At 41.7% G+C, this 14,653-nt stretch overlaps 1 protein-coding gene across 8 annotated transcripts in view; it reads left to right on the top strand.

The window, feature by feature from the left end:
• Positions 1–6,012: 6,012 nt before the first annotated feature.
• Positions 6,013–14,653, top strand: part of Bbs9 (Bardet-Biedl syndrome 9) — a 459,963-nt gene continuing 451,322 nt past the window's right edge. For 3 of the 8 annotated variants that reach the window (XM_078039871.1, XM_078039872.1, XM_078039870.1), the window contains exon 1: positions 6,016–6,293. In XM_078039871.1, coding sequence (XP_077895997.1) covers positions 6,272–6,293 — 22 coding nt within the window. In that variant the 5' untranslated portion in view covers positions 6,016–6,271. Of the gene's footprint in view, positions 6,294–6,350; positions 6,470–8,738; positions 9,270–14,653 lie in introns of those variants that run through there. The other 5 variants (XM_078039868.1, XM_078039873.1, XM_078039867.1 and 2 more) reach the window with 5 other exon arrangements.

Here is a 14,653-nt window from a genome sequence, read left to right as displayed (position 1 = left end):
TTAGATAAATTCATAGGCAGTCATTTTTATTGAGGTGGCATGCATTTAAACTCAAAATGGATTAGTTTATGGTAAACTACTGCTTTACAAAATAGTAGCTGGTTTAGGAATAGGCTGAAAACTGATGTTTATATATGATGGAGTAACTCAGAAGGACACAGCCTGCTGTCCACACTTTGCTTCAATTCCTGACTACCAAATTTGGGTCACTGAAGAGCGGACAGCCCAGACATTTGATTCCTATAACACTTCCACCTGGTGAATTATCCTTCTGTGAACCTTACTCTTTCTCCTATAGTCTGGCATAGTACAGTTGAACAGTCAATCCTCAAAGCTACAGTTTGTGTTTGGGTAAAGATGGTGGTGATTTTATAGCATCAAGGGTTATTTTTTTTTTTAAACCAGAGTTTTAAGATGAAGGCCCCAGATTCAGAGATCCCAATAGACTAGATTGGCCACCAATTCCAAGATGCCAATTCAAGAGATGAACAGTGGTAAAGGAAAAGAGATTTAGTTAGTGTAGCTACACCAGCAAGATAAGAAGACCAGCATTGTTAGTCCTGTCTTCAGGGGGCTGAAGACTTTGAAGTTTTTAGAAAGGGGAATGAAGGCAAAGTCTGAGGGTTTGAATATCTAGAGGGCGTGCACAGCTGACCAAGTGGGTAATCTTAGGGCATTGTATAGTTGGTCTTTATCTCAGGATATTTTAGGTGAGATGATGTCATGATAATAAAGTTGCTATTTCCTGGAGCTTAGTTTTCTCTTGTCAATAGATGTTTATTTATCAGACCTGTTGTTCCTGGAATCCAAAGTGACTGCAGGAAAGAATGGCTGAAGAAAACTCAGGAGTTAAAAAAAAAGTCAGGGAAAATGTAGCTGGGTACAGTAATCCCAATAAATTACGTTCTATGTAATCCCAGTGATTTGAGATACTTAGGCTGGAGGGTTTCAAGATCAAGGCTAGCCTGGGCAACTTTTTTTTTTTTTTTTGGTGTTTTTAATTTTACCATTATCTACATCCCCAACCCTTTTTACTTTTACTTTTTCTTTGTAATTATTTATTTGTTCTTTTTAGTTACACATGACAGTAGAATGTATTTTTTAAAATTTTTTTAGTTGTAGAGGGACACAATATCTTTATTTATTTATTTATATGTGGTGCTGAGGATAGAACCCAGTGCCTTCCACATGCTAGGCAAGCACTTTACCACTGAGCTACAACTCCACCTCCTCCTTTTCTATTTTTGGTTCTGGGGATTGGACTCAGAGATGCTTACCCACTGAGCCACATCCTGAGCCCTATTTTATTTTTTATTTAGAGATAGGGACTCACTCAGTTGCTTAGTGCCTCACTTTTGCTGAGGCTAGCTTTGAACTTGCAATCCTCCTTGCCTCATCCTCCCGAGTAGCTGGGATTACAGGCTTGCACCACAGTGCTTGGCATGAAGGGAAAGCGAGGAACAAGAGATGGTAAGCAAGAAATAAAAGAAGGAGACCAGGCAGAGATACAAATGAGAGTTTATTTGTAAGAGCTGACAAATAAAGACCATCTTTCTATAGGAGAGTGAGACAAAACAGGCTTGAGTTCTGGGACTTTTATGTGAGAGGCTCAGGAATCACAACCAGGCAAGTCTTAGTGCAGGCAGTTAGGGGTTGGGTTGGTATAAGGGAGTAGTGAGACTTTCTCAGAAACACCAGGGTGGGAAAGCGAAACTTTTCCTTAAAATGGTGGCTGTCACTTAAAATGGCCATGCAGATGTTAAGCAAGGACCATACACAGCCAATATATTTTTTTTTAGTTTCTTAGACCCTCACTAAATTGCTGAAGCTGGCTTCACATTTGCAATCCTCCTGCTTCAGCCTCCTGATTTGCTGGGATTACAGGCGTGTGCCACCATTCCCATTACTTTTTGAGACAAGGTCTTGCTAATTTTTCCAGGCAGGCCTTGAACTTGCCATCCTTGTTCCAGATAGCTTGGATTACAGGCATGTTCCATAAAGCCTGGAATCATTCAACAAATTTTTTTTTGTTATTGTTGTTGTTGCAGGGATTGAACCCATGAGCACTTAACCACTGATCCACATCCCCCAGCCCTTTTTTATGTTTTATTTTGAGACAGAGTCTCTCCAAATTGCTTAGGCTGCTTTGAACTCATGATCCTTAAAAGGAAAGTGACCACAACACTCGGAGTGACCAAGAAATCGTTTTGCAGTAGTGCAACAGAGGAGAAAAGAGAGAAAGAGAAAGAGAGAGGGGGGGGAGAACATGCATGCAAGGGAGACAGAGGGATCAAGAGAGAGAGAGCAAGACAACAAGAGAGCAAGAGAGACAGGGGCCCATTAGGAGGGGGCCTCTGCGTCTGCAAGCTGCCTTGTTGGTACAAGGGGAGGTTGAGTGTTCAGCCTTGAGTGGGGGTTGAATGTTCAGCTTTGACACAAACAGGTGATAAAGAACCAGACAGAGGGGGGTTTGAGTGCATGGGCCATCCTGCAGCTAACATTTGTTCAGCCTGCCCTGCAGATAACATAGTTCAGCCTGTTCTGCACCTAACATTCCTCCCTTTTTGTTTTTCTAAGTGACACGGGAGACGTCGTAAAGTCCTCTAGCTACTTCCTGCTTAGTGGTGGGCGGTGTGGAACCTAGAAGGGAAAGTGGAGGAATGTTCAGGGGACAAGTCTGTGAACACCAGGGTAGCCAGAAATAACATCCAGTGGCTATAGACAGTTATTTTGGAAGGGGAAAAGTCCATAAAGGTTCCTTGAAGCCATAGGTTGTCAATGGCATCAAACCATTTCTGAGCAGAGAATATCTTTGGTATCAGCCATTGTTCCTGTTGTAGGGACTCTAGGAAGTATCGGAGGTGGCTTGATTGAATCCAGTAATGTTAAGGTGACAGCCCGATTGCAGCCAGTGGAAGGGCAATTGCCCTGACCCATAAACTGAGAGTGGGTGGTGTCATCCTGGTGCCATGTTGCTTGGATGTAGAAGCGACATCTGTGGTTTGAGATAAAAACTTGAGAAAGAATAATGATTAGTAGAAGAAGAAGAGGGTTGGCGAGAAATTTGGAGTTTGGTGGTCGTGTTGGAAGTCCAGGATTGGAAATTTGGAACAGGTGCCTTTTTTAAGGCAGGAGACATGGTACCAGGGAGAGTGGCCCAAAAGCTTGGCCACCATTGGGGTAGTAACTATTACTGTATGGGGTCTTGTCCATTGAGGTTCCAACGATTGAGAATGCAGTTCCTGAATTAAGACTGAGTCACCCAGTTGAAGAGGGTCCAATTCAGTTGGTGGTTGTGCTGGGATTGAGGCAATGAATGGAATAGGAAGGCACCAGTCTGCATGTTCCCTTAGGAGTTTGCATAGAAGTGTGAGATTAGGCAGGTAGGACACAAGGGGAGGAGGGAAGCTTTGGTTCATTAAGAAAGGGTGCCCATAGAGTATCTCAAGGGGCTAAGGTCTGAGGGAGCTCTTGGGGCTACCTGAATTCAGGTGAGGGCCAACAACAGGAGATTGCACCAGAAGAGCCTGAGTTCAATAGCATGTTTAGTGAGATGATCCTTGAGAATGCCCTTAGGCCTCTCAACCTTACCCAAAGGTTGAAAGTTGGTGGGGGATGTGGAGCCTCCAAGTGATGTTGAGGCCTTTGGAGACTAGTTGAACAACCTGAGAAGTGAAGGCTGGATTGTTGTCTGACTGGATGGAGGCGGGAAGTTCAAACCTGGGAATGATCCCCTCAATGAGGATGGAGGAAATGGTTTTAGCAATTTCCTTGGATTTAGGGAAGGCTTCCATCCAACCTGAAAAAGTATCAACCAAAGTAAGTAGGTAGTGAAGCTTTTTGTGCCTAGGCACATGAGTGAAGTTGATCTACCAGTCTTTGCCTGGCTAGTGGCTCCTCATCTGAGGTGTGGGGAGTTTAGGTTTGATGCTTCCTTGTGAGGGTACTGTAGAGCAGACAGAATAAGCAGAGTGGACCTGCTGGAGAGTATTTCTCATTCCTATGAAGTGAAAGAGGGGTTGTGAAAACTTGAAAAAGGGGTTAGAGAGGGTTTTAGATGGGCAGAGTCTCTGGAGCCAGAGGAGTTGGTCATGAGTTGTAGGTCTCTGTCTTGGGCATCAGGGCTGGTAGTCTTAAAGAAATGGTTGATTGACTGACTGGTTGGTGAATTTGTGTATCTGATCTTGCAGGAACTTCTGTAGGCAATTTAATATACATGGTCCTATTAGGAGAAACATAAAGAGGACTAATAGGGGTCCTGTGATGGGGAGGAGCCAAGGCCATACTTGACTGAACATTCCCCATGGAGTCTGTTGGCTAGTTGCTGTCTCCTCTTTTCTAGCTGTTTTTGTCTTTCATTACTCCTAGGAATGACTTTTTGGCTTAACTGTTTTTGTTAGATGTTTAAGATCAAGCTGGTCAAAATTGACTTTGTTTCTATCTATTAAGAGTCAGCTGAGTTCCTATAGGGGTCACCTGTGGGGGAACTTGAGAATAGCTTCTTAGTTCTGCTAGAGACATTTGCGCTAGGATGTGTCCAGGTCTTGCTTGACCATGTGGTTTCCCTTGGAAGCATCAGGGATGTCTCCTGTCTCAAATGACCCTCCTATTCACAGCAAATGCATGGATTGGCTTTTCATTTTCTAGTGATCTCATTAATCTCCCTGATCAGGAGGTTATGTGGCCCAGAGTTGCAAAGCTTTTTAGAGAAGTTCCCTGTCCCCTGGATTTCAGACTAACTCAGAGGATAAGAGTGAAATATTAGCTTTTTTGGCCATTTTAATTTAACTTTAAGTTTTGATCATAAACCTCCAGCAAAGTCAGTTTCACCTTAAATTAAGAGTACTGGACTTTAGCTGAAGTCTGGCCCACTTTGGAGTCATTCTGCCATATAGTAAGATGGGAGGCAGGGCCTTATCTCAGGTAAGGCTAAGATTTATAAATCTTAGGTAAAGTGTTCTATTATTGAACTGATCTTTGTTTTTAAATATCATTTTATAAAGTTTACATATGCTGTTGCTTGATGTCACATGAATACTAATACAATATGATATTACATTTAAATTGTATCCAGTGTATAGAACTTCATATTAATTTTATTGATAACAGGTCCAGTTATAGAACATTAAATGATATAAATAAATCTCCAATATGTTATATTTATAAGCCTAAAATTACGTTGAGACCTGTTGGAGAACACCAGCTTGATATAATTTTTAAAAAGCTTCTATCTTAATGACTTTTATACCTGGAAAATATGAGCACATTTAATATACAAAGAAGAGTAATAGTACCATAATTACTATTGATATTTTATATTAAGCAAGTTTAGCTCTTAAAGAAATAAGATATTACAATATTGCAAAATAACAGTTGTTGTTTAACCATAGTTGTATAATGCTTAATTCCTTCAAGAAATTGCTCAAAAAACTTACATATATAACCAACGTACACAGATCTTCTTTATCACTTGCTTAAACCCTCTTATTTACTTAATCACATAGACTCTCTTGTCCAGAAACACATTTTCCTTCTATTAAATCCATACCTAGAACCTTCTAATTTCTCTTTCCCATCTGTTAACTCCTTCTTTATTCACATTTTGAAATAATCCATGTAAATTTCTGGACTTAGGCAAATTATTCCATTTTAATAAGAGATATTTTGTTATTTACAGCACATAATTAATCACATCTGCTGAGCAATTCATGAAAACATGAACAATGTTTAAGTATATAGAATTATATTGTTGTAGGGATGGACAAGGCAAGTCACCTAAGATAGCACTGAAGGTAGGGAGACAGTTTTATTTGGTTGCAACTGGATTCAGAGGGCACTGCAAGTTTAGGTAGTTTCAGAATTTTGGACTCAACATGTAAGGGGAGGGGCTCAGAAGTTCAGAGTCTGCAGAAGTTCACAAAAAGCAGTTTTTTTTCCTGTTGTTCTGGGCAAGTTAACTTTTCAAGGACAATTGGGAGGGAGAAAGCTTTTTCTTCCCTTTCTTTCCTCCCCCTGCCAGCTGTTACCATGGAGCCCAGTTGGTAACTTCCTTATCTTAGAAATGTAGCCATCTCTGTGAAGACCCAGCTCAAGGCCAAAGGCCTTGTATACATATTTTGTGAAAAACTAATAAGGGGTGTCTAGCTTTTGGAGTGCTGATTTTTTCAAGCCAGTGGCCAAGTAAAACAGGGCAATATGAAAAGAGGAAGTTTATCTACATTAAACTCTTTTGTAGAGATTTTTTTTTTTGCTGAAAGTCCTAAAATCAGCCATGGTGAAGATTTCTGGAGAAGGTCAGTTAAGACTTTTCTGTGGGCCTGGGTAGGGAGGGGGAAGACAGGAAGGTGGGGGTGAGTGCAGCTATGGTGGATCTGAGAATGAGGAAGAAGAGATGTGAAAGAAAGGATTTTTCCTTAGCAAGGAAAACTTGAGCAGTAGAACAGGATGGGAGTGAACATCCCCAAAACCAGTAAGGGACTTTAAATTCTTAATAACCTGTTTTCAGTGATGACAAAGCAACTTTAAAGGCCATTTATCCCAGATCTTGGATAGGGGTCTGAGGGCTCTCCTCAGCTCGTTTGAGCTTTGGGTTAGCTGGTAAGAGGACCTGGTGGGACCTGGTGTGGGTACTGACAGGAGAAGAAAGGAGTGAGTGGGTGGAGGGATTCCTTCAGTAACTGCTACCTCAGTAAGGGGGCAATGGTCTGAAAACCGGCCGAGGTTTGGGTTTTTGATCTACTAATTGGAGGGGAGAAATCAGGTTGCTGAGGTGGGAGTGACTGCAGAGGGGCTGGGGCAGAAGGTTGAGGGTGAGGACTTTTTTGAGCCACGTGTTAGAGTGGAGGTTCCTCAGCAAGGTCAAAAGAAGTGGATGAGTCCAGAGGAGGAGAAGATTGGGGATCAATGGTTGTGAGTGTTGGTTCATAAGCTAGAAGAATTTGCAGAGGTTTGCAAGAGGTGCAGAGAGCAGGATTGGATCAGAGCAAGAAGAAAGCCTGGATATAAGCCATTTTTACCCATTTTTTGAATGCTCACAGTAATTGTAGAGATCCCTTAGAATGGAGGGATCCAGGGACCCAAAAGGGAGCCATCTGCTTTGTTTGTCTAGGGGATAAGTGGGCCAGACCTGGGTGCTATATTTGATCAATTTTTTGGGTTTGATGTCTGGTGTCAAGGAGAGGGTTTTGAGGTTATCCAAGAGGCATTGTAAGGGAGAGTTGATGGGCAGAGAAGACACGTTACCCATGTCGCAAAGGTAGTATAAGGAGGAGGGAAGAGGACGCAAACGTAGTATAGAGGAGAAGGAAGGAGATACAAACGTAGTATAAGGGAGAGGGAAGGAGAATAAGAGAGAAGGAGGAAACTGATTTATTGGCAAAAGGGGCATCCCCGCTAGAGCCAAAAATCAGGAGTGCCTTAGTGGCAGGTTCGAGCTGCAGAGATTGGTTGTCACCAAATCCTGACAGTCGAAGCTCTCATTCTGGAGCCGTGGGAGACCTTGGCCAAGGCTTTTCAGGACCCCTCCTGGAAAGGCCGGATACTCCCAGGGCGGAAAGAGGGGAAAGAGAGAGACAGGGGAAGAGGGAGGAAAGGGAGGGTAAGGTTCTCTCTAGGGGCTGAGTCTTGAAGATGAGAGGACTAGGACTTTATGAGAGCCACCGAAACCTTGAAGGTCTGGGTGGGGTATGATGTTTGGTTCTCTGTTGTGTGTCCCTGGAGGTTACAGAGTCCTTTGAGGAAGACCTACAAAGCCTATGCTGGTAAACTACCGGCTGGGAAGGGAAGGGAATAAGTTTGAACCCAGGAGTCTATTCTGCCCTAGGAAGGAGTCCCTCAGGGTCACCATGGCCTTGAAGGCTGTGGTGGGGTGTTTTCCTCCCCAAAGGTGGGCAAAGAGGTTTTCGGGACAATCAACTGTCAAATCCTCCTGACAACACCATTGGGTTTAGGACTCCAGGAAGGGGAAACTCACCAATTGAAGGTCGGGCATGGATGGAGTTCTGGCGATTGAGAAAATGGGTTCAGGCTATCCAGGGAGTGGCACTTCCAAAGGAAGAGGGACCCGAAAGTGGGTTTTAACCCTCTCCTGGGCTTTGGCACCAATGAAAGGAAAGTGACCACAACACACGGAGTGACCAAGAGATCTTTTTGCAGCAGTGCAACAGAGGAGAAAAGAAAGAAAGAGAAAGGGGGGGAGAGAGCATGTGCGCAAGGGAGACAGAGAGATCAAGAGAGAGAGAGAGACAGAGCAAGAGAACAAGAGAGCAAGAGAGAGAGGGGCCCATTAGGAGGGAGTTTTTATAGCCCAAATCTAACGGGGCCTCTGGGTCTGCAAGCTGCCTTGTTGGCACAAGTGGGGGGGTTGAGTGTTCAGCCTTGAGTGGGGGTTGAATGTTCAGCTTTGATGCAAACAGGTGATAAAGGACCAGATAGAGGGGGGTTTGAGTGCGTGGGCCATCCTGCAGCTAACATTTGTTCAGCCTGCCCTGCAGAAGACATAGTTCAGCCTGTTCTGCACCTAACAATCCTCCTGCCACAGCCTCCCCAGCTGTTGGGATTATAGGTGTTCGACATCATACTCAGCTCATTCAACAAAATTCTAGTGGACATTTTTTTGGGGACAGGGTACCGGGGATTGACTCAGAGGCACTCAACCACTGAGACACATCCCCAGCCCTATTTTGTATTTTATTTAGAGACAGGGTCATAATGAGTTGATTAGTGCCTCACTTTTGCAGAGGCTGGCTTTGAACTCATGATATTCCTGCCTCAGCCTCTGGAGCCACTGGGATTATAGGTGTGTGCCACCACAACCAGCTCTAATGGACATTGTGTTGAGAGCCACAGCCGAAGGGGCCCCAGCAAACTTCCAGCTGCCAGCAAACTTCCAGCTGCCGGCTGATGATTGGCTCACAGTGGCCCCAGCAACATCTAGCTGATTGGCTTCTCTGCGGTGATGTTCATTGGGCTGTTTCCCTGTCCTTTCAGACCACGGAGCTGCTCATTGGGGGACTTCTTTGGCTCCGCCCACATGAACCAGCCAATCAGCCTCAAGAGCAGGAGGATTGTGGGAGTGGGAGAGGCTTGTGTTTTGGTGTGAGAGGCTTGTGGGAAGCTGGTGGTGGCAGTTGGGCTCTGAGGGTTTTTCCTGAGGAGCTGTTTGGAGTGTGTGGTTCTAAAAATAAAGTTAGTTTCTTTTGACAAGTGGCTCCTGAATTGTGCCCAGCCAGACTGTGGCATTTGGTGGCCCACACGGGGAGCGACTGAGGGTAAGTAAACTGCTCGCCCCTGAGGGTAGGGCGAGAGGATGGGTAGCCATTTTAAGACTCCTCTTTTGTTTTGCTTCACTCTTGTTTTAAGTTGCCTGTCCCTGGAGATGAGTGAGACAGAAGAAAAACCCGCTCACATCTGAGGAAAACTATTTCCATCTGAAGAACACATAGGGAGAAAGGCTATAATGATTTTTTGTTGTTCCATTTTTATTTCATTCTATCTCAGTTTTGTTTGGTGTTATCTTGTTGGGTTGTATTATAGTAGAAATATGGGATCAGAAATTAGTAAAAAACAAACCGAAAGAGTGTTAAGTAATTGTTAGAGGAAGGAGGCATCCCGGTAAAATCAAGAGCAGTCAGGGCATACGTGATACAATAAAAAAAGTAGCCCATGGCTTTTTAAGGAGGAGTTGTTAAATATATCACAATGGAACCATCATGGTGAAGATTTAAAAAGTATAGAAAAGAAAAGCCCAGGGACTCTGCCAGTTGGCACATGGCCATTGTGGACGTTAGTATCTTGTTTGCTTAGTCCAAAGCCTTCAGTAGAGGAAGGAGAAGGCATATTGATTCAAGTAAAAGAGAAGGTCTCTCAAGTTAGTCAGAGGAAAAGATTCAAGTAAAAGAGAAGGTCTCTCAAGTTAGTCAGACAGAGGAAAAGATTCAAGTAAAAGAGAAAGTCTCTCGAGGTAGTCAGACAGAGGAAAAGATTCACGTAAAAGAGAAGGTCTCTCGAACTAGTCAGACAGAGGAAAAAAGTGTAAAGCAGAAAAAGCCATCAGGGGAAAAGTTACAACAGGAGACTGCTACTAACACCTTTCTATCACTAGAGGGTATAAGGGTCCAACCAACAGCGCCACCTCTACAGGAGACTGCTACTAACACCTTTATATCACCAGAGGATGTAAATGTCCAACTAACAAGGCCACCTCCATATGCTGGGAGGCCCCCAACCCCCGCAGTTGATAGTTGGGATCCTGAGAGAGGAACTCAAGTATTAACATGCCCTGTATTTGAGGTAGGGGGGCAGCAAATTTACCATGCTTTAAATTTCAAAACAGTGAAGCAGCTAAAAGAGGCTGTAACAACTTATGGTCCTCAAGCACCCTTCACTGTAAGCTTGGTCGAATCCATTAACAACTTGAACATGACACCAGCAGATTGGGCTAATATGTGTAAACCTGTGCTAAATGGAGGTCAATACCTGTTATGGAAGGTTGCCAATGAGGAAGTTTGCAAGAAGACGGCTAGGCGAAATGCAGCAGCTGGTTATGCTCAGAGAAATCTAGATATGTTGTTAGGAAAGGGACCTTATGAGGATCAGCAGCAACAAATTGCATATGATCCTGGTGTATACTCACAAATTGCTTTAGAGGCGGTTAGGGCATGGAAGACTTTACAAGGACATGGAGGTTTACAAGTTCAATTATCTAAGGTAATACAAGGAGCTAATGAACCTTATGCTGAATTTGTAGATAGGTTTATTCAAACAGCTACCAGAGATTTTGGGAATACAGAACAAGCAATGCCATTAATAAAACAACTGGTTTATGAGCAAGTGAATAGTTGGTGCAGAGAAGTCATTAGACCATGGAAACATGAAGATTTAAGCACATATATTAAATTATGTAGAGACATTAATGAACAAGAGCAAGTCGTGGCAGCTGCAGTAAAACAGGCTTTAGATGCCAGAGACATTAATGAACAAGGGCAAATTGTGGCAGCTGCAGTAAAACAGGCTTTAGATGCCAGGCCAAAAACATGCTATAATTGTGAACAAACAGGACATTTTAAAAGGAATTGCCTCATAGGAGGAGGGTTTAACAAAACTAAGTATCAAAGGAGTAGAATACTGGGTATTTGCCCACGATGCCATAGAGGGAGACATTGGGCTAATGAATGCCGTTCTCAAACCACCATAGAGGGTACTCCATTATCAAAAAACGAACGAGGACCAGGTATCTATCCACAATATCGTGGAGAAAGGCATCGGGCTCCATTACCAAAGAATGGACAGGGGGGCCCAATGCTCCGGGGCCCCAAATCACAAATATACGGAGCACTGGAGGAACCCAGCAGCCCCATCAGGGTAGTGCCCAGGACACATTGTCTATCAGATCCCTCATCAGACAAACCAGAGGAAGCGCAGGGTTGGACATCTGCACCTCCGCCAGAAAAGTACTAACTCCAGAGATGGGAGTTCAAATCATTCCCACAGGGGTAAAAGAACCTCTTCCCAAAGGAACAGTAGGCTTATTATTGGGACGCAGTTCTTCTACTCTAAAAGGACTTATGATAAGTCCTGGGGTAATTGATCCCGATTATGAAGGTGAAATAAAAATTATAGCCAGTTCTCCAAAGGGTATATCAGTAATTTCACCAGGAGATAGAATAGCACAGTTACTAATAATACCAAGCCTACATGATAAATTTTCCAGTAGTGCAGTAGAAAGAGGTTCCAAGGGATTAGGCTCCACAGGTGTAGATTGGGGTATGCTTTCTTTAAATTTAGATTCTCGCCCCATGTTAAAACTAAATATTCAAGGACATGAATTTAATGGGCTACTGGATACAGGTGCAGACCTTAGCATCATCTCTCGTCAAGAATGACCAAAACATTGGCCATTACAACAAGCCACTCAAACGCTTCAAGGTCTAAGAGTGGCAACTAATCCCCATCGAAGTGCAATGGTATTAGATTGGAAGGATCCTGAATGATGTGAAGGAACTATACAGCCATATGTTTTGGATCATCTTCCCGTAAATTTATGGGTTAGGGTTAGACCAATTAGATTTGACATTAGCAAATAACATCAATCCAAATGCACCCACTATTAGAAATAGACAAGGTTTTAGGAAAGGGAAAAGATTAGGAGAACAATAACAAGGTATAGCAGCACCAATACAAATAGATCAAGGAACAGATAGACATGGGTTGGATTTTCAGAAAGGGCCACTGAGACAATAAAAATTACTTGGAAATTAGAAAGACCAGTATGGGTTCCTCATTGGCCCCTGACTAAAGAAAAGATACAAGCAGCCCATGATCTGGTCAAACAACAATTAGTGGAAGGACATATACAACCTTCTGTATCTCCCCATAATACTCCCATTTTTGTCATCAAAAAGAAATCTGGTAAATGGAGATTATTGCAAGATTTAAGAGCCATTAATAATGAGATGGTTATTATGGGACCTACTCAGTCGGGGAATCCTCAATTGTCTGCTTTGCCAAAAACTTGGTATGTTTTAGTTATAGATATTAAAGATTGTTTTTTTTCAATTCCAATTCATCCTGAGGATAGTCCACATTTTGCATTTACTATCCCTGCACTGAATCATGAAGGTCGTGATCAGAGATATGAATGGAAAGTACTCCCTCAAGGGATGGCTAACAGCCCAACTATGTGTCAAGTTTATGTTAACAAAGTAATCCAGCCACTTAGAAATCAAAATCCTGAACTACAAATATTTCACTATATGGATGATGTATTATTAGCACACAAGGCCAAAAACACATTGTTAGAATGTTATGCCATACTTACAAACTTATTAAAAAATTATAATCTAGAGATAGCAATAGATAAAGTACAATTAAATTTTCCAATTAATTATTTAGGAGTTCTATTATCCTCAACCATGGTCCATCCACCAAAAATTCAAATACGAGTAGATCAACTCAAATTACTAAATGACATTCAAAAGTTATTAGGAGACATAAATTGGATAAGGCTTTATCTAGGCATACCAACAGGAGAGTTGGGAACTTTATTTGATATACTAAAAGGTCCATCAGATCCAAATTCACCCCGAATGTTAACGCCTGAAGCAAGAAAGGCATTAAAAATCATTGATACATATATGGAAAATAAGCATTTGGATAGAATTGATACAAGTTTGCCTTTATTATTTATTGTACTACCAACAAAAAATATTCCTACAGGAGTATTTTGGCAAGAAGGTCCATTATTATGGATACATTTATCTTATTCTCTTAACACTATTCTTACTAGGTATCCTGATGCTGTAGGACAATTAATACGCAAAGGAATAAAAGAAGCAAAGGGAGTGTTTGAAATTTCTCCCAATAAAATTATTACTCCATATACTATGAATCAAATTGATGAGTTAGCTAATGAGTTAAATTCTTGGGCAGTAATCATGTGCAAATATAATGTTTCATTTGATAACCACTTACCATCTAATCCTTTATTGTCTTTTTTGTCATTGCATCCTGTAATTTTTCCAAAAATGACAAGAAAAACATCTATCATGAATGCTCCAAATATATTCACTGATGGGTCAAATAATGGTACAGCAGCAATAGTTACACATGATCAAACTTTTACATTCTTAGTACCCAAACAATCAGCTCAAAGGTAGAGCTTAATGCAGTATTACAAGCTTTTGTGATGTTTAAAGATTCTGTATTTAATTTATTTTCCGATAGTCAGTATATAGTTAATGCTATAGTATCCCTTGAAGATGCTGGTAGGATTTCCCCTTCTTCTACTGTTTTCTCTTTGTTTTCCACTATACAAAGTCTAATCTGGGACAGAAAAGATCCATTGTTTATAGGACATATCAGGGCACATACAGGATTGCTTGGAGCCCTTAGTTTGGCAATGATTTAGCAGATAAAACTACACATGACATACATATTTTCTCTACACTAGAAGAAGCTATAGATTTTCATAAAAGGTTCCATGTCAATGATAATACTTTACAAAAGCATTTTAAAATAACTAAGGAACAAGCTAGACAAATAATAAAACAATGTCAAAATTGTGTGACCTTTTTACCACAAATTAATCTTGGAATCAATCCTAGAGGATTGATACCTAACCATATTTGGCAGATGGACGTCACACACTTTCCAGAATTTGGAAAATTAAAATATTTGCATGTTACAGTTGATACTTCTTCTGGATTTTTGATGGGCTCCCTTCATGCCGGAGAAAAAACTAAAGATGTTATAGCTCACTGCTTACACATTTTTGCCACTGTGGGCATTCCAAAACAGTTAAAAACAGATAATGTCCCTGGTTATACTTCTACCTCTTTTAAACAATTTTGCTCATCATTTGGCATTACTCATATAACAAGAATCCCATACAATCCACAGGGACAAGGCATAGTTGAAAGAGCTCATCAAACTATTAAAATGTACTTATTAAAGCAAAAAGAGGGAATTGGGAAGGGGTATATATTCCCCAAAGATAAACTTAAAATAACCCTTTTTACTCTAAATTTTTTAAATTTGGATTCATCAGGACTTAGTGTTGCAGAAAGGCATATGTGTCCAAAAAATGTACATAAGCCCAAGGTACTTTGGAAAGATATTCTAACAGGACAATGGAAAGGTCCTGACCCACTAATTG

This window comes from Ictidomys tridecemlineatus, chromosome 2, assembly GCF_052094955.1.
Source record: "Ictidomys tridecemlineatus isolate mIctTri1 chromosome 2, mIctTri1.hap1, whole genome shotgun sequence".
Lineage (NCBI taxonomy): Eukaryota > Metazoa > Chordata > Mammalia > Rodentia > Sciuridae > Ictidomys > Ictidomys tridecemlineatus.
The sequence above is the reverse complement of the archived record's forward strand: the minus strand, read 5'-3'. Positions and strand labels throughout refer to the sequence as shown.